General features: G+C 29.5%; 2 protein-coding genes across 3 annotated transcripts in view; both read right to left on the reverse strand.

Moving 5' to 3' along the window:
• Window positions 1-3,066: 3,066 nt before the first annotated feature.
• Window positions 3,067-19,715, reverse strand: part of LOC124493910 (Nuclear autoantigenic sperm protein) — a 105,764-nt gene continuing 89,115 nt past the window's right edge. Inside the window, exons 6-10 of the mRNA XM_075732205.1 lie at window positions 11,506-11,867; window positions 4,486-7,256; window positions 4,005-4,420; window positions 3,833-3,909; window positions 3,067-3,755 (exon numbers count right to left, since the gene is read on the reverse strand). Coding sequence (XP_075588320.1) covers window positions 3,107-3,755; window positions 3,833-3,909; window positions 4,005-4,420; window positions 4,486-7,256; window positions 11,506-11,867 — 4,275 coding nt within the window. The 3' untranslated portion in view covers window positions 3,067-3,106. The remainder of the gene's footprint in view (window positions 3,756-3,832; window positions 3,910-4,004; window positions 4,421-4,485; window positions 7,257-11,505; window positions 11,868-19,715) is intronic.
• LOC124493700 (uncharacterized) lies at window positions 15,015-19,101 on the reverse strand. Of its 2 annotated transcripts, XM_075732207.1 has the most exons (5): window positions 17,958-19,101; window positions 16,097-16,638; window positions 15,670-16,031; window positions 15,331-15,552; window positions 15,015-15,181 (listed from the first exon to the last, which is right to left on the reverse strand). In XM_075732207.1, the coding sequence occupies exons 1-5, from the start codon at window positions 18,362-18,364 to the stop codon at window positions 15,119-15,121; spliced, it is 1,596 nt and encodes a 531-aa protein (XP_075588322.1). In that variant the 5' UTR covers window positions 18,365-19,101; the 3' UTR covers window positions 15,015-15,118. The 2 variants fall into 2 exon arrangements, with proteins under 2 accessions (XP_075588322.1, XP_075588324.1); XM_075732209.1 differs by lacking the exon at window positions 15,331-15,552.

A 19,715-nucleotide genomic window follows, 5' to 3' on the forward strand; every position in this document is an offset into this window, starting at 1 on the left:
AATAATGATGATGATGAACAAAATCAATGGTAGGAATTAGAAAATTAATTTCCTTGAATTTGTTTGCTTATGGACAATTTCTTAAGTGGTTGCCATCATCATCATTATAATCATCATCCTTATCATCATCATCATCATCATCATAGTAATCGACATCGTAATCAGCTAAAAAATTAAAAAAAAATTTTTAGACCAAGTTAATGCCCACAAACACACACACACATTTGTTTTGGATATTCAAAAACAAATGATCGAAAAGCAAGAAAGAGTGAGAGAGAGAGATGATCCTTTTCCAAGAAAAAACAAGTCTCGAAAACGTTTTTGGATCGCGAATCATTCGAATAAATGAATGAAGTGAATGGATGGGCAACAGATTTTTTTTTTGTTTCAAAATATTTTCAACGGAAAAATCCTTTTTCCGGTTTTTTTCTTAGTTTTTATTTTATTGAAAAAAACCACTTTTTTCTTTGCTTACCATCGATAATGTTTGTGGTTCATCATCATCATCATCACCATCATTATCATCATCATCGATAATACTACAAACTTTTTTTTGTAAAGAAAAAAAATTTACAACCAAATAAATGATGATTTAAGTTAGAGATGGCGATGATCATGATGTTGATCAATTTTAAAAAAGACTCAATCATGTTCATTGAACATTGAACGAAATAAATTAATCAATCAAATGGTTGGATAAAAAAAAATTTGATTGATTCTCGATTGACCAATCGAAAAAAAAACACAAACAGCAAACGATCGAACCCCGCTATGTTTACCTTACCGATGTGCATGTATCTTGAAACCACAAAAAAAAATGTTATGGCCATTTACTACTAGAGAGTATTATTATTACACGAAACCAAATCAAAAAAAAAAAAAACACAAAAAATCTATCGTGTATAACGTGTTTTTTTTCGAAATTTTCCAAGACAGTAGTTGTTGTCATTAATGTTGTTGTTGTTGTTGTTGTTAACTGATCAATAGATTCGATGTGGTTGCGTGTGTATATGTCAATAAGAAAAAAAAATTGATGAACATGAACAAAAATATATTTCGTTCATGTTCCGGTTGTCGTCATCTTTATCATCATCATCAACATCATCATCATCACCATAATCAACGTCGTTAGTCTTTCGTGGACAGTTTGGTCCTTGTTTCTAATGCAATAATAAATAAGTAAATGTTTGTCGAGAACAAGAAAAAAATAGTGAAAAATATTTGCAAATGCAATTATAACCATGATGATGATTACGATGATTAAGATCATGATGAGGATTATATTATTATTATTATTATATATCATGAAACTTGTTGCTTTTGGTTGTCGATGTGTTTGTGTTGCGTGTTTTAGCTATATAGCTGATTTACACGAGCCCGTTATCATTGAATGTGTGTTCCCATCCCAAATATTTTTTTCCTTGATTCATCCACTGTATATCATCAATTCGGATATAGTCTGAAAAAATAAATTTAATATTTTGTCGATAAATGTCATAGTTTAAATGGTTTTTATGATGAAAAAAAAATAGGACCGTCAATTTGTTTTAATGAACAAACACTCACACACATACTCACTCACATACACAAAATAATCAGCAAAGATCCGGTTATTATGTAGATAAATAACAAACATTTTGAATTAAATTTTCTGGATGATATAAGCACATGTAATAGGTGCGCACCAATATCTATGCAAGTGTGAAATAGAAATCCATTTCAACGTGTGAAATGTGTATGCGTGTGTGTGAAAAATTCATATTTTTTTGATCAAAAAAAAAAAAAAAAAAAAAAAAAAAATTTATGAAAAGGAGTGAAAAAATGGGATTTTTTTTCTCGCACATCTCATCAGAGCCGGTCATAATAGAAAAAAAAAATTCGAATCCAAATTCCAACCATCATCATTTAATATATATGAAATAATATTGAAAATGGCGTTCAATATCAATAATAAAATATTTTTAGAACTATAACACATCACGAATATCGTTTAAACGATGTGTTTCAACAACAAGTATCTTGAATGATTTTTCCTAACCACCAACATCATCAACAACATTGGTGTTTTCGTTCATTTCTCAATACCGGATACAAATATTTTTTTTTTTTTTTTTTTTTTTTCGTTGACGATGAATACGTGATACAAATGTCGAATAGTTTATAATGAAATTTGATTATAATTATCAGAAAAAAATGACCCAGACAACAACAACAAAATGATGGATTTCAGTTCATTAAACTTTTTGATGACAATTTTTTTTTTTTTTTTGATTGAATAATAATCATAATAATAATTTAATATTTTTCATCAATAATAATTGAACACAAATTTTTTTTCTTTTTTTTATAAGATGTGTAATTTCATAAAGATAAAAGAAGGATGTTGAAATTGTAAACAGGAAAAGAAAAAAAGAGTTAGCGAAAACATTGCTATAAAAATGTTTTAGATAATTAATTAAATCATTTTTGTTCATTCATTTTAAACATATAATATATATACGTGGTCCATAACTTGGCTATCGACAACGATAACGATGATTATGATGATGACAATATCATTATCATTATCAATGTGTGTGTGTGTGTGGGGTGAGAGTGAGAAATCCCAAAAAAAAAAAATTTTGTAAAAGAACAGATTTGACATAAACAGGAAAAAAAAGTGAATGTTACATGCAGTTGGAATTGAATACAAATCAATGAAAACAAGTATGCAATTTCAACATCAGATCATCAATTATTTACATGTCTTGTTCTATGATGTTGATTCTCTTCATGCAAATTTAAATTGATTGAAAATTAATTGATCAAAAAATTATATGTAGTTTGTATGAAGGGTTGCATATACATATTGTATTTGTTTTTTTTTCGAGACATAAATATAAGCCAGAAATAGACTATATAAAATGTAGTTACAATATAAATAATTCATAAACAGAAATTTTTGTGTGTGTGTGTGTGTGTGTGTGTGTATAAAATAATTGTATCATCATCAATTGTAATAATATAAATGAGAGGCTATAATAATAATAATAATAATTGTGAGTGAAAAAGAAAAACAGAGATCAATTGAATATAAAAATTATTTTTAATAATAATTTTGTAATGTCTAATAAATTCGTTCAGGTGTGTGTTGTATACATTTTGAAACATTAAAAAAAAAAATTTTTTTTTTTTTTTTACAAAAAATTTTGCACCAATTAAAACAAAAAAAAATGGTCAATGATGATGATGATGATGATGCGAGCCGTGGCCGTTTGATTTGTTCATGTTTTAAATCTTCATTTTGTTGGTCATTACAATATTGATTTGAACTTAATTTACGTTTTTTTGTCATTGATTTTAAATTATTATTATTATCGTCGTTTGATGAATCTTCATTTTCACTCAATTCCATTATGATATCATTATTATCATCATCATCATCATCAATGGCTGGTTCTGAAGCTTCGGAATCATTATCATCATCATCATCATCATCATCATCAGCATTGTCGTCGTCGATGATAATAGAATCCTCAAATGGAAACGATTCAAACTCATCATTAATCGATTTTAGCTTAAACCTAGAAATTGAATGTTTTGACAGTCTCCTTTGGTTTAATAATTTTTCATTTGATTGTTGTTTATAATGAATTGGCTTAAAAATGGCATATGAATTACGACCAGAGTTTATTGCCGCCGCCGCTGCTGCTGTAGATACAGATGTTTTTCTAGACATCGATAATTTTGTTTCATGTATATTCTCAACATTCATACTATATGTAGGATTGATAGATAAAAATACGTATATGTTACTAAAAGCGAATCAAGCAAACATAAACCAAATACATACATGTCTTGTTTATGCCTTGTTGGCCATTTTAGTGTGTAAAAATATTCACCATTCGATTTAGTCTTGCAAGCAATCACCTTATAAATGATGAAACAAAAAAAAAAAAATTATAAATTAAAATTTAAATATTACCATAATCAAAATTCATAATCTAAATTCGAACGAAAATTACTTCACTTTCGAAAGGCACATTTGCTTTTCGGCGATTCAAATCGAATAGTTCTTTTTTGAATACATTATATATTTCAAACGTTGGTGATAATGATGATGATGAAGCTCCTTGTACATTTTGTTGTGGCCTATCGCCAACATGGCTATCATTAAATGATTTATTATTAGAGGCAGCGTTATTGATTTTAGTGGGAGTTCTTTTATCCAACTTTGATCGTATATTCATCTGTTTGAAAATTGAAGATAATGATTGATTTTTTGTTATTCTTTCAACAGAACCATCTGAAGATCTAATATAACGATTATATGGTGGATAACTTTTTAGGCCAGCCATTAAGGCTTCACGTGTTCGAAATTCATAAGATAATTTCAATGCAAATTCATCGTCCAGATAATCAGTATTGGCAACGCTTTTCACTAAATTGACAAAAATGGAAAAAAAATAAATCACTAATTCAATTATTTCTTAGTTATACGAATACCTTTCGTTGCTGAACACAATGGTTTTTTATTCTTGCTTGTTTTTGATAATGTCAATGACGATATTTTGGAAGTTGTAGAGGATGATTGCTGTTGCTGTTGTTTGGTTAGACAACAACATGCAGTATGGCAGTGAAATTCAAAATTGTTAAAATGTTTAGAATTAATTGTATTTGAAAGACATTGTTGTTGGGTAAATGATGATGATGATGATGATGGTAATGAAGACATTTGGGCAACATCTGAAAATGATGAGGATGATGAACACGATGACTGAAGGCTAATACCTGAATCAACACTGGGACTTCGATTTGTTTTGTCAATTTGTTTTGATGATGTTTGATGTTGTTGTTGATCGTCCTGATTCGATAATGAAGACATGTCGAAATTATCACAATTATTATGGTTCAAAAATAAAAACGAATGACATTGACATTTACAACAGCTATCCGTTATTGGTCGATTCGATTCTATTAATGATGATGATGATGATGTAGAGGATGGATTCAATAGAAACGATGATGATGGTGATGGGGGAATCATTTTAATCGTTGAAATTTGCTTGAGATCTGACGAAAGCGATTGTTGTTGCGGTGGATTTGTCTTAAAATGCATGTTAACATGTTTTTCCAATTGATTCTGTGCTCGAAATCGTTGTCCACAACCATCAACAATACATTTAAATGGTTTAGGACCAGAATGTTGTTCAAGCACGTGTCGTTCGATCCAATTTCGAGATAATGATGGTTTACCGAAAACCTTACAACCTCGCCATAAACAAACAAATTTTTCCAGTTTTTCATGATTAGAATCACCGTTCATTGAATTTTTCTTTGATGAACGACGTGATGAAGACAGATAATTATCTGATGTCATCATGGATGAACAACCAGAATCACTTTGAAAACGCCGAGATCGTCGTCGCGTTGCAATTGATGAAATTTTCGATGATTGATTATCATCTTCTGTTGAACTATTCGAACAATCTTCATCATCAGAATCTAGATTTGTTTCATCATCCATGGTGGCTTGTGAAGATGATCCATCAAAATCATCCATCATCATCATTGAATTGGCACCAGATTCATCATGATCTTTATTCAATTTGGCCGATAAAAATGAAGATTTGAGACGTTTATTCCATTTGATGACTTTTCCATTAGAATCCAAAAATGGTTGTAATTCTACATGTATTTCGCGAAGATGTTCAGCCAGATCTTCATAGTTACCTGGCCAATCACAATCATGCCATTGGCAGCAGAATGTTTGTTGTTTTTTAACTATACTGGCGTTATTGTTTTTATGAATACTTTGAGCTTTCATTTTTATCTGTTTTATCATTGTTTGCATATCGGTCGTTGCGTTACCTTGCGTTCGTATCGACATTTCAAATGAATCGGCAAATGAATCCGATTTGTTCAGACAATGATTGGAATTTGATGTCGATTGGTCCATAGGGAAATCGAAACCAAATTCAAAGCCATTTGATATTAAGCCTGTCTGTTCGTCACGTTCATCATCACCAGCAATACCGTATGTCGATTGTTGATCAACATCAGTCGTTTTATCCTGTTCGGCATCACAATACATGGCTTGCAAAGCTAAATCTAATCCATCAAATCGAATATTTGGAACAACTGCTTCAATTTCTTTACTAAATTGAAGAATTTCATCGTCATCGTTAACATCATTGTCGTTCTCTAGTACAATAGTTTGGTTTAATACATCTTCAACATTAGTATTTGTTGTTTTGAGATCATTCGGAATATTTTGTTGTTCCTCATTTGTTGTTGATTCGATATGTTTTGATTTATCATTATCTGACTCTTGATGATTCGTTTCAATTAGTCTGTACATTTGTTCCTTATCATTGGTAACAATTTTTTCTGTAGTTTGCTGACGATTATTTTTCAATTGAATCAAATCTAACAATGAATCACATTTATCACCGCTAACATAATGGGGAATGATCACGGTGTTTGTCGTTGTATCTGTTATTGTATCTTGATTTTCTACAGGAGATTTTGCTGGTGTCGGAAATATCGATTGATAATAATCATCCGATTCTTCATATAGACTTTTACCATCAGGACTATGGACAAGTGATCCGCTTACACCAGAATCTGGGGAATCAGGTGCGCGAACATCTTCATCACATTGTAATAATGCGGCTACAGTTTCATTAATGTCACAACATTGATCATGATCAGAACTTTCGCAACAACTTGAAATAGCCGATGACGTTTCGGAATTTGAAGGCGATCTGGCAGTACGATGTTGATTATGTTCTTCATTATTATTATTATTATTATGAACAACAATCGAATGATAGGAATGATCAAACGTCGTTGTTGTTGTTGATGCTGCTGTTATGGGCGGCATAGTTTTCGTCGATATCAAACGGAAATCCTCTTGCTGTTGTAATGGCTTTTTGATACATGAATTCAAAGATTTAATAGTATTATTGGTATTAATCACATGGTCTTGTATTTTATGAAATTTTGTTGTCATTAATGTTGTCGTATTATTTGGCAGTGTTGTTACTAGATTATTATTATTAATAATCGAAGGTGGTAATGATGATGATTTCGATAATGGCAAGTAAGTGGTTGATGATGATAAGGAAGGTGATGAAGAATTAATTGGCCTAATGTGATTGGTGGATATTGATACCATTTTGGCTGAACAAACGGATACAGATCCTACTCCTCCGGCGGGGCAGCCCGTGCCATCGGCACCAACACCACCTCCACCAATGTTCATGTGCATAATTCTGAAATGGAAAACAACAAAAACAAAAGATTAGTAAACAAACAATTACAAGCAAATTAAAAGAATCAACAATTAGAAAATCAGACATGCTTTTTGGTTAGATTATTAATCAAGAATTAATATAGAAAAAAACCATACAAGACTAACAATCAAAGCAAAAATGATTATCTCAGGAATCGAATGATATAATTTTAGGTAAAAAAAAATTTTACAATTTAATCAATTCGTTAAGACGACAGCAACAGCAGCAAACTGTCGTACACTTATATATATCCATGGCAGCAATAGCAAAATCAAGTTGCTGCCATGTTGGATGTAAACAACAAAAAATTTAACCTAAAAAAATGTCCACAAAAAATTTTTTTATCGACCCAATTGACTATGGATATATACTATATTTACAACTACTATGAGTATAATATCAACAACAACAACAACAACAACAACTACAACTACAACTACAACATTACAATTTTTTTTTTCATTCAATGAAATTGCCTTTAGAATGATAATTTAATTCAAAAATCAATCAAATTTTTGATCCGTCGTTTATTCACAAAAATACTTGATGAATTGATCCATTATTGTTGTCGACGTTGTTTAGATGGTAATTACGATGGTTACGTTTTCATCATTATCATCGTGATTGTTAACTGTATATTTTGATAATAATGATGATCATTTAGAAAACATTTTGGAAATCAAAAAGAGATGTTGATTGATTAATAGAAAACAACAAAAAAAAAAGATAAATGAAGCACGAATAAAAACAAAAAATGTATACAGACCTTTAACATCGGTGATGATCAGAGATAGGGTGGATTCTATTTTTATTTCGTTTCAAATGGACTAATAATCACAACACATAAACAAAAGACGTGGCGTGATAATCTCTCATTCAATTCTTTTTTCAAACAAAAAAAAAAACATTTCCCCTCACATTTTTGCTGCTGTTGTTTTTACATTTTTATTTTTTACAGAATATTACAACCAATAAAAATCATAATCACACACCCCACACACACACCGATTCTCAGTAGCCAAATCCAAAAAACAAAAGGATCAAATAGAATCCAAAAAAAAACACCGTAATTATTGTTATTAAACGATCAGAAAAAAATCAAACATCCTGAGAAAGAGAGAAAAGCCAACACACCAAACAAAACATAGACCGAGGAGAGGAATAGATGAAAAATCCAATCGTAATCAGCCTGAAGCCAGGCCGTCAACCAACCATCCATTCATTCATTCGAGGATGAAGCTCACACACACAAATAAATACAGACTTTTGAACCAAAAAATCCAATATGAATGCTGGTTGTATAATATATACTATCCATATGCAAGTGTTTGAAGTACGAAGAGCAAAAGAGGAAAACTACTAACCATCCATCCATACATTCACATCCAATTCGGGCATAGAGTTCAACATTTTCCATTCATTCAATTTGATTCGATTCAAGTTTAGGTTCAACAACAACAACAACAATATATACGAATTTATCAAGCAAATACCAACCAAACCGAAAAAGTATTATCATCATCAAGCAACGATGATTATATGATGAAAAACGGACAAACCAAACCAAACCAGAAAAAAAAATTAGAAGAAGCAGCAATATTCAATGATGAACAATCAGATTATATAGAAGATATATATAAAAAAAGGGAGGATCATGAGATGTATTCGCCCATATCTTTTTATACACACACACACATTTGATTCATTCAAACAAATCAAATTTACACCACTACGATTATTACAACCCCCACTACTTTCCTCTATTTTTGTTATGAAACATCATCATCATCATCAAAATAATAAAATATCCACGAGATTGTCGAAAGTATACACCACCACCACCATCATCATCATATCGAAATGACCCCTCAAGCATCCAACAGATCGACATAACACACAAGAACGTAAACTAAACACCCGAGCTGAGTTCATACTGAACGATCATTTTGAAATGAATAGGGAAAAAAGTGAAAATATAGGTGGTGGTGGGTAATGTGATGGGAACATTAAACATGATCCTGGCCACTACTCTATGTGCCCAGTATTTTGGGGAATAAATTCCCGTTTATAACACGAGTTGATGTGTGATAATAAAGTATCGAAAATTGATCATGATGTGAATTATAAGTGTCATGCGTGTTAAAAAAAAAATATAAGAGAAAAAAATCAAATCCAATGAAACAACAACAACATAAGAAATGAGTAAACTTTTTTTGAATAATAAACGCGCGAGAAACCGAAACTATCATCACTTTAATCAAATATATATATATTGAGGAGTAGTAGCCCGACTATACTGCAGAAAATTCAGATATATGGATGGATGGATAGATTCAATGATCATCATGATGATGATGATGATGACCCCTTGAAGAATTGAAACTGAACAAACGACCTTAAAGAACGTGTTGAGCGTATGCATGTATGGGGCGTTTACATATACAAAAACATACACACATCATTGATCATCAAACATCATTATTATTATCAACAAACAAAATCGTCGCCATCGACCATCCAAACCAACCAACCATTCATCCATCCATCCATCCATCTTCACACAATCCAAAATAGAAAATTCAAAAACAAGAGGAGAAAAAAAGGTCAAATCTTTGTCGTATTCACAAACACAAAACGCATAACTATCGTCATTATCATAACAATTTAGAATCATTTTTTTCGAATAAGAAAAAAAATAATAAAAGGAAAAATGATGATGATTGGAGTAGTAGAAAAACTTTTTTTCTTAAAATTTTGACTTCCAATAAAATTCACTAATAATAAATAGGAACAAGAATATATACATCACACACACGCACACACACACAACACACGTACCTGTATTTAAATTTTATTTCATTTTTTTTCTTCTTTTTCATCTGCACGAATCCATTCTCACATGCGTACACAAAACTATATATCAAAAATAAAAAAAAAATCAATCGACACAGAAGAAAGAAGTGGTTGAAAAAAACCGGATCAGAACTATTAAATCACAATCAATAAACGAATAGTAGTGAATTTCGGCCAACAACCTGAAACAGAAATTCTTCATTCAATAATCATTATTTCTATCATCATTCATAGTTTGATGATCGAAAACGAAAAAGAAACAAAAAAATTATTAGGGAGAAGAAAACAACCGTCCATCACTTGTTGATTATTAAGGTTTTGATTATGCTTCTTTCTCCTTTTAAATTTCTTTTTTTTCCATACGTAATCCATTCACATTCTAACCATAACATACACATACACAAACAATAAAGCAGACGATTTCAATAAAGCATCATATCTTTTTAATACACATACACACACACACACACACACACACACACATGGTATACAATAAAAATTTCAAATAAAATTTCTGGCGCCAAACTGAAAATTCCTATAAAAATTCAAAACACAAAAACGTTTCATTGATAAATTTTGAATGAATGAATATGGATTCTTTAAGCAATGCACACACGTGAGTGTGAATGTTTCACAATATCTGATTTTATTCTTTGCTAGTTAGTCATCAACGGAATTCATATATATAAGAATTATTTCCGCTTTAATGGATTTATTTTTAAAGATATTGCGTTTCGATTACTCACAGTTTGGTGACAATTTCGTCGACAATAGACCTATTACATACACACATACACACATTTCACTATTACGCAGATAATAGAACGACAAGCTAATGCAGACTTATGGCGACGACGACCAAGACGGCAACAAAATTTTAATCATCAACAACATAATTTTTGCCGACGACAACGACGACGTTGTCGCCACCAAATGATATTATCATCATTTCATTTCATTTATCATAGGTATTTTAAATGAAAAACAAAAAAACAAAATCTACCTCATACCGACATAAAAGCCGTATAAAAACCACTTAAATATATTAAGATTTTTTTTCCAAGTAATAAACCGGAAAAGTGCATCAAAAAAAAAAAAAATAAAAATAAAAAAAATACCAAACTAAATGCCAATGTTCACCAATTTCGGATTCGAATTGTGTGAGCAATGGATGAGCAAAAGGGTATGTGTCACCATCATTTTAACTTCAACAGAAAAACAATAAAAATTAAAATATTCAACTATCTAACCAGAATAAACAAGTTTCTCAACTGACCACCACTGATGACAATTAATATTGTCAATTTATAAGATTTATAATAAAAAAAAACAAAAAAAATTCCCTTATAAAAAAAACAAGAAGAAATAATCCTACCTTTGAACGGGATGTTGTTTGCCATCATCATCATTCAAGTTGACTTCGATTTGATTATCTGGTTTGATCAAATCGGTGTTTACATTGAGAATATTATTTTGATGGCTAATTTTTTGTCTTTTTATCGTTGTTTTTTTGCTTTCTTGATCAGCAATATCATCATCATCATCCAAAATAATTAACGGAATATTTTTCTTTATACGTTCGACAAAAATAACATCATCATCATCATCATCAATTGCTTCAATTTTTGATCGATTTATTATCGATCGTTGATTAATGCCATTGGTCAAATTTATGTTTGATTTAGTTTCAACAACAGTTGATGATATGATGATGATGATGATGAATGTTGTCGTTGCTGTTGCAATGATGATATCATCAAAGACATTTTGTCACATAATCAATCAACAATCAAATTGAACAGAGAGAAAAAAAACTAAATAAAGATGCTGATGATATGATTCAATGAAATCGGATGTAATACAGATGAAATTTGTCCTTTCTTTCATTCATATAATTTTTTTTCCACGAAAAAAAAATTATTGAAATAAATGATAACAATAGAATAAAATGAGAAAATCAATAAATGATAAATCTATATAATGAATGAATTGATTGATAGGCCAGAAAATAAAATGGATGGATTTTAGATTTGATGGCCAAATTGCAGAACGTGTATTTCTCTTGAATATCTGTTGATCATGATTCTTATGAGATAATAATAAAAATTGACAGGCAATGATGGCGAAATGATTGTCATTTACGATGATGATATGATTATGAGGATTTTTTTTCCTCTTGCTTGTTTTTTTTGGATTTCGATTAAAAGAAAACAACAAAATTTTTTTTGTTTATAAACGCCCATTAACTGATTATGACAGTGATTTTTTTGTTGTTTTGTTTTTTGATGATTGAAAGTTCCAATTTCAAGCCATATATTGAATGTAGCTAAATATAAATGAAAAAAAAATACAAAATGTCAGAAAAAAAATTCCTAGAATTTCCTAGATTTTTCGGCCATTTACATTTTCGAACATTATATCGAAATATATATCAAAACAATGAAAAACATTACCTCATTTCATTTGCCATTTTTGATAATTACATCAGCCACTTGATGTTCAAAAAGATGATAATCAAGAGATGTTCAATGATGACAGAACACATTTAATGTGATTGGGCGTTTCATTTCATCATCGTTGTTGGAATGTTTTTTTTTGTTTTGTTTCTGTTGATGGCAGTTTTAATTCAATCATAATATGGATGTGTATCAACACATAGAAACCTAGTGAATAATTTTGATAGATTCAACACCACACATACATACACACCCACAAAAATACCACGAGACCAAAGATGATTACCAACCCGAATTCCCATCACACACACACACACACACACAAACAAACAAACAAGCCGTGAGGATGGAAATCGGTGTTTTAACCAGAAAAAAAACTACCCGATAAAACAAACGAAAACGATAATGAAAAGAGGAACGTGAAAGAAAAACACCAAAAAAAATTCGATATTCGGATTCGTTTCAATTTTTCTTTTTTTCCCATTGATTTTTTTTTAAACTGAGCTGTACAACACACACATAAAATAAAATAAAAACACACGCACATAGAAGACGACAATAATGGTAGTGGTTAACCCGAATGATAATAATAACCGCGAGTTTTTTATTGTATGTCGTTTTTTTTTTCGTTTGGTTGTCGTCGTGGTACCAGAAACAAGAAACCAGACTCAGCATGTCATGGTAAATAAAATTTTTTGTGTTTTAGCATGCTAAGAACTTGGTGTGCATATATATTGATATTATTATAATACCGCGATAGTGAGGCACTTCATGCTTAGTTATGAACAGAACATAATGACCAGGCCATAGGCTAGGCCAAATGGTTATAGAAGTCATCATCATCAAATAAAGTTTGATGATGGTTTTCATGATTAAACGAAAAAAAAGTGTGCATTGTATATACAGTATATCGACCGATTTCCTGTCATTTATGAAACTGATGAATTACTACACTAATCATTGATTTCAATCTATATCTGAAACCATATGGATTTTATTTAATTTTGAACACAAACCATTTTCATAAAATGAAATGATTCAACAGAAAATTCAATAGTGCTAATGTGCATATTTAATTGACATTGACATTGTATTGATTTGTTTTATGTAAAACAAAAAATTACCTGCTCCAGAAAGGAATTTCATTATCTCATGGAATTGAAATTGCATCAAAAAAAAAAGAATCGATAAACCGTTTGTCGTGCATATACTGTATTCTCAATAGTAACGATAATGATATTTTTTTTTTGTCAAAAGAATGAGCAAAAATTAGTATTTATATCTACAGGTAGCGGCATTATAGATGTTATAAACACACGGTACACATTGAAAGCAAGTATGTGTGTGTGTGCGACGACCCCATAATACGGCTATTCCTCCGGATGTAGCGAAAGCATTCAACAACAACAACAACAATAATAACAACCGAAAAAACCATGGCTAAAAGATGAGAGTATTTAAAAAAAAAGAAAAAAAAAATATTACGCATGCTCATTATAAAAGATTAAACCATCCTTAAAATTCAATTGATATTCGACAAAAACCAAAATGAGAGACCAAAGTTCTCGTGTTTAATGTGCACATATAATACACATGCACGAGTAACAAACAAAACAATTGGTGTTTTTTGTGTGTCTGTGTGCAATTTAAATAACTTTTCCTGAATAGATTTTTTTTTTTTTTTTTGGTGGTAGTGGTATTCATGTGTTGGTCAAAGGTTATAGTGTATATGACATGGATGGATGGTATACAATGGTAGGAGGTGTGTATGAAAAGGTAGTTGATATATTGAATATAAAAATTAAAATTAAAAAATACAGCACTACCATCTACCGATGATGATTTTGACCTTTTTTTTCGTATTGTTTAGGTCCGGTCAACCATGAATTCATGTGTGTATATATTGAGGTTATAGTGTGAAAATTTTACGCGCGCGAACATACCATACTCGTATATGAGTATTCTACCACTGCTTCAATGGCTACGTGACTTTTGCCCGATCGATACCGTATATTAACCCACCAAACTAAAACACACATCGATAATTAGGAATCTTTCTATATATAGATGCGAACGCCCTTTGTACTTTCAATACTTTAAATTCATTTATTTTCACATCAATTTATTCGGGTCGATGGAATATTCGATTGACAAAAATGGGACATAGGGACCTCTTCAGTTCAGAAATCATGAATCATTTTGCAACAAGTGAGTTGTCAAACACTGCCATCTATCCATACACTATTAAACATCTTTATTACCTATTACCTATCTCATCATCAATTTTGTAATATAATAGTTGTTATTTTGTTCGTCAGATGGCAGTATAATTCAACATATCCTGTTCCAAAATGTTCCAACAAATAATAAGTTTCGTCATTAATTTATTAATTAATTTAATTGACATCCATTTATTATTACTCAGTCATTTAAAAAAAAGAATTATCCATTTATTTATTGACAAAAAAAAATACGATTGAATTATGAGTGTAATCCAATTGATTTGTTAATTCTTTATATTATGTTGGTTCATTAACGATGGTTGTATTTTTTCCAATTATTCCAAAATTTTGTTAAAATTATCCGCAAATCTGACTGTGGTTTTTTTTCGGTTTCATTGGTACATGGAATAAAAATAGAAAAAACAAACAAAATTAGTTCATGTTAAGTGGTTAAAAGTTTTGAATTTTTTTGAAAAAATGAATATAAAATTTTCAACAATTATAATATGCCATTCTACTTACTCGAAAATTTTTACTCATAAATGAATAGATAATTGGATTCATAAAACTATGTGCCATTGATATCCAATGACAGAAAAAATAACTACCAACAAATGCATAATATTTGAATGCTGAATCAACATGAAGAAAATTTCTTTTAAAATAGATAAGTATGTTGAATAATTGTATTGGTAGCCAACAGATGGTAAATACGCCAATTATCGTAATGAGAATCTTCAATATCTACGATTTCGATTCACATGTACATAAAAACAAGGGATGAGTGGTTGGAAAAACAATACATCACATATATGATAAAAAAAAAGTTGAAGAAAGAAAAATGAATCAATCATTACTAACCTTATGGCGACGATTACTAATAAATCTTGTTGAACGATGATTAACTGGATCCATAATTTTATTGGAATTTATTTGCGTTGCAGCAATATGTGGTGTTGATGGTGTTGTCATTATTGTTTGTGGATGATGATTTGATAATTGATAATGATGATTATTATTATTATGGCCATTTAAATTGCTAAATTTATTGTTGTTATTATTGATACAATATTTTGTCTGTATTGATTCTGTTGTATATAATGATTGATTTTTCGTCTCATAATAAACACATTGTATTAGATGATGATTTGATGATGGAACAATATTATTATTGTTTTTATTATTACAAGATTTCAAACAAATATTAGCATCGGAATCAATTGCTATAAAATGAAAAGAATTAAAATTCATTCAATTTATTCGTATTTATTGGTTTTTTTTGACTTACCTTTTGTATCTATGTCATTTTTGTTTTTTATCATATCATCATTATTGTTGTTGTTGTTGTTGTTGATAATATTATTATCATCACAATGATAATCAATGTGGCCAATTCTTTTGGTCAAATCATCATCAACATCAACAACATCGTCGTCATTATCATATATTTTTTTTTGAATTTCATTATTATTTTGATGATGAAAATGATTATGAAGACTTTGTAAACGTAATTGATATTCAGGTCCTTGATATCGAAATATTTTCCAACCCATTGCCGTATAGATAATACAAAATGCTGACATTGGTATGGCAAATGTTGTTGCAAATATAAATATTGTATATAGACGGCCTTCAATACTTTCCGGTTTCCAACGTTCATCACAAGATATATATTTATGACCATTATGTTCAAATGTATCTGTTTCAGTGACAAAAATTTGTGAAATTCCAAGACATATACCGAAAATCCAAATTAAAATGACAATAAATGTTCGATGTCGTTTAAACCAGGAAATTGATTTACGTAATGGATACATAATAGCCATATAACTTTTATTTATTTATTTGATTTTATTATCAAGCATCCATTCATTATCACGATGATGATGATGAGAATCACAGAATTTATGTGTCGAGAAATAGACGAAAAAAACAATGAAAAAAAAAATATACAAAGGGATTATTTTAGTAAAGATTAGAATCATTGTTATTCTTTATCAGCATTATTTATGTACCCCATTTTCATGATAAAAGATTGTTTTTTATGTGTCTCTGTGTGTGTGACAAACAAACATTGTTACATGAATTTCAATGATTAAACATATGTGGAACATCAATCACGATCTATATATTCAACATTGTAAATGATGACCATTAAAATGAATGTAAATTCATTCAAAATGTGTAGAGACAGAATATTGATGATGATTTTCAATGCTCTAAATGTGTGTGTGTTTGTTTATTATTGATTTTCAACTTGACTAAATTTTTTTTTCAATAATTTTTTCTCCACATTATCATCCAGTTTATACTGGTTCATAGAAAAATGATTCACAACAACAATAACAACAACAACAACAACAACCATGAAAAATTAAATTTTTTAATGTCAACTTGACGCCGCGTACCTCTCTCCAATATAGAGCTAGTTAGCAAAAAAAAAAAACTTAATTTCGTAAATGAATAAATTTTCAAAAATTCAAATTATTTATCACTACTATTGAAATGCACACAATGATGCAAATGATTTGATGATGAAAATGTAATGTTCTTGACATTTAATTAATGTGACAAATTTACGCTCATACACAAAGTCAAATGTTTATTATGGGAATTGTTGTTGTTGTTGTTGCTGTTGTTGTAAATTCATACATCCTTTTATTAGATAGCCCATCTTCAAAAATCACTACACTACACTATTTGATCCATCAGAATTTCACATTCGAGAAAAAAAAATTCAAATAATTTTTTCTCAGTAAAAAATTAAACAAATAAATTTACAGATATAAAATTCAATTACAAATAATGTTCCTAAGGGAAAGCAATCATGACCAAAAAGCTAAGAGAGCAACAACAAAAAAAAAACATCGAGGACAACATAAAATAAAAGAATCAATTCTGCATGGCTGCTGTTATAATGTGATTATTATATATTCTTGATTTTTATGGTGATATTCTTTAGAAATAAATGAGAATGGTTGAATGAAATTAAAAGAATAAAAAGATGAGGAAAAAAAATTCATTTACTCTTTTTTCATATTTATCTAGATTTTTATGTTCGTTTTTTAGTGAATTAATTACACACATGCATTATTGCTTCTTGAACAAGAATATTCTGGTTGATTTTTTTTACAAAAAAAAAAACTTACCGATCAATAGCAATAGCAACCAATGTATAGATGCTAACAGTAATTGTTGTCAATTGTGCACAATTAACTATTGGACACATTATCGCTATGAATATCCATCTTCCAAGCATATAATTTGTATATGTGAATGGTATGGTAAAAATGGCCATCAATAAATCGGTAATAGATAGATTGATAATGAATTTTCTCATATCACCACCAATACAACGTTTACCGTTTATCATGACAATAATGGTCAAAAAATTTGATATGAATGCAAATAAAGCTGTTAATGAATAAAGAGTTATGAGAAATACTTGATATGGATATTCAAGTGCTTCCAATGGCATTGTATTTGTTGTGTTTGTTGTTGTTATCGTTGTAGTCGTCGCCGTTGTCGTCTTTGTCGTCATTGAACGATGATCCATAATATAAGATTGTAATGATGATGATTCTTTTTTTTTTGAATAAAATTAATTAAAATTTATCAGAGCGCAGATTTTTCATTTCATTGTAATCAATGATGATTTCAGTACAAAGAAAAATAAATTGTCATCATTTGATTGTGAATGTTTCGGCAAGAATTCGGAAAAAAATTCTTAGTTTAGACTAAGACACACACACACAGAGAGAGACATTACACATCATCAAATAAAATATATTACGCGTCTATCTATGACGTAGGCACAAAACAAACAAATCTCTATCATTTAAATCAAATTCATACAACTGGTGGTCAAGTAATAATCATCTTAACGAACGATAAATAAAATCATTCACACATTCACATTATTAACAACAATATATATAAACAAAACACAATTCATCACACACACACCCATTTATGAACAACAAACAGGAAAAAATTTTCATTAAATATAAAAACGGGAAAAAAAATACTGTTGTACGAATACGAATATATATGAATTTTAATATTAAAAAAAAATCAACTAAAATTTCTCATTTGAAACAATTGATTTCTCTTTTCTTCACTACTAAATTAATCATAATATATAATGCTGATGACGATGATGATGATGATGATGTGTCATTTGTTTGTCATTGATGATGATCTACAAATAAAAAAAAATTCCATCATCAATGATCATGTATGGAAAAAAAGTATTTTCATCACCAATTCACATCGAATCAATTGATTCTATTTGAATGAACGCAATTATTCTTTATTATTTAATATTTTATGATGATCATTATCATTACATTACATATGTATACGCATACACATTGGCAGATGGTAGCGTTTTTTTTGTTGTTGTTGTTGTTGAAAAGATCACATATGAATGAATGCAATCGAATATTGTTGTTGTTGTCTGAATTATGGCTATTTTTGACATCTTATCTGATTTTGGCTATTCTTAGACTGTTTTTCATATATATAGATAATGACTTGTGTATGTATGTGTAGTTGAGATTTATTATTCCAAATTGAACACTATGAATGCGCAAACTCTTTTTTTTATATGATTCAATTGAATATATAAAATTCATGTTATGTTATGTGATGATTTCCGACCAATGGATTGTATAGACATATTTTACACATTGTAGATTGGATCAATGAAAATCTATGATATTTTCACTTTTATTTAGCGAATCAATTTCTAACCAATATAATCACATCATAATATAATATACAAATAGAAATGTTTTAATAACAATCAAAATAACATTCTCCGTCTTGAACAGTATGAGACATCGAATGCACAATGATAATAAGACATCATTGAACAGTGCTGGATGAATGAATTTTTTTTTTCG

Source organism: Dermatophagoides farinae, chromosome 6 (assembly GCF_024713945.1).
Source record: "Dermatophagoides farinae isolate YC_2012a chromosome 6, ASM2471394v1, whole genome shotgun sequence".
In the NCBI taxonomy this organism is placed as follows: domain Eukaryota; kingdom Metazoa; phylum Arthropoda; class Arachnida; order Sarcoptiformes; family Pyroglyphidae; genus Dermatophagoides; species Dermatophagoides farinae.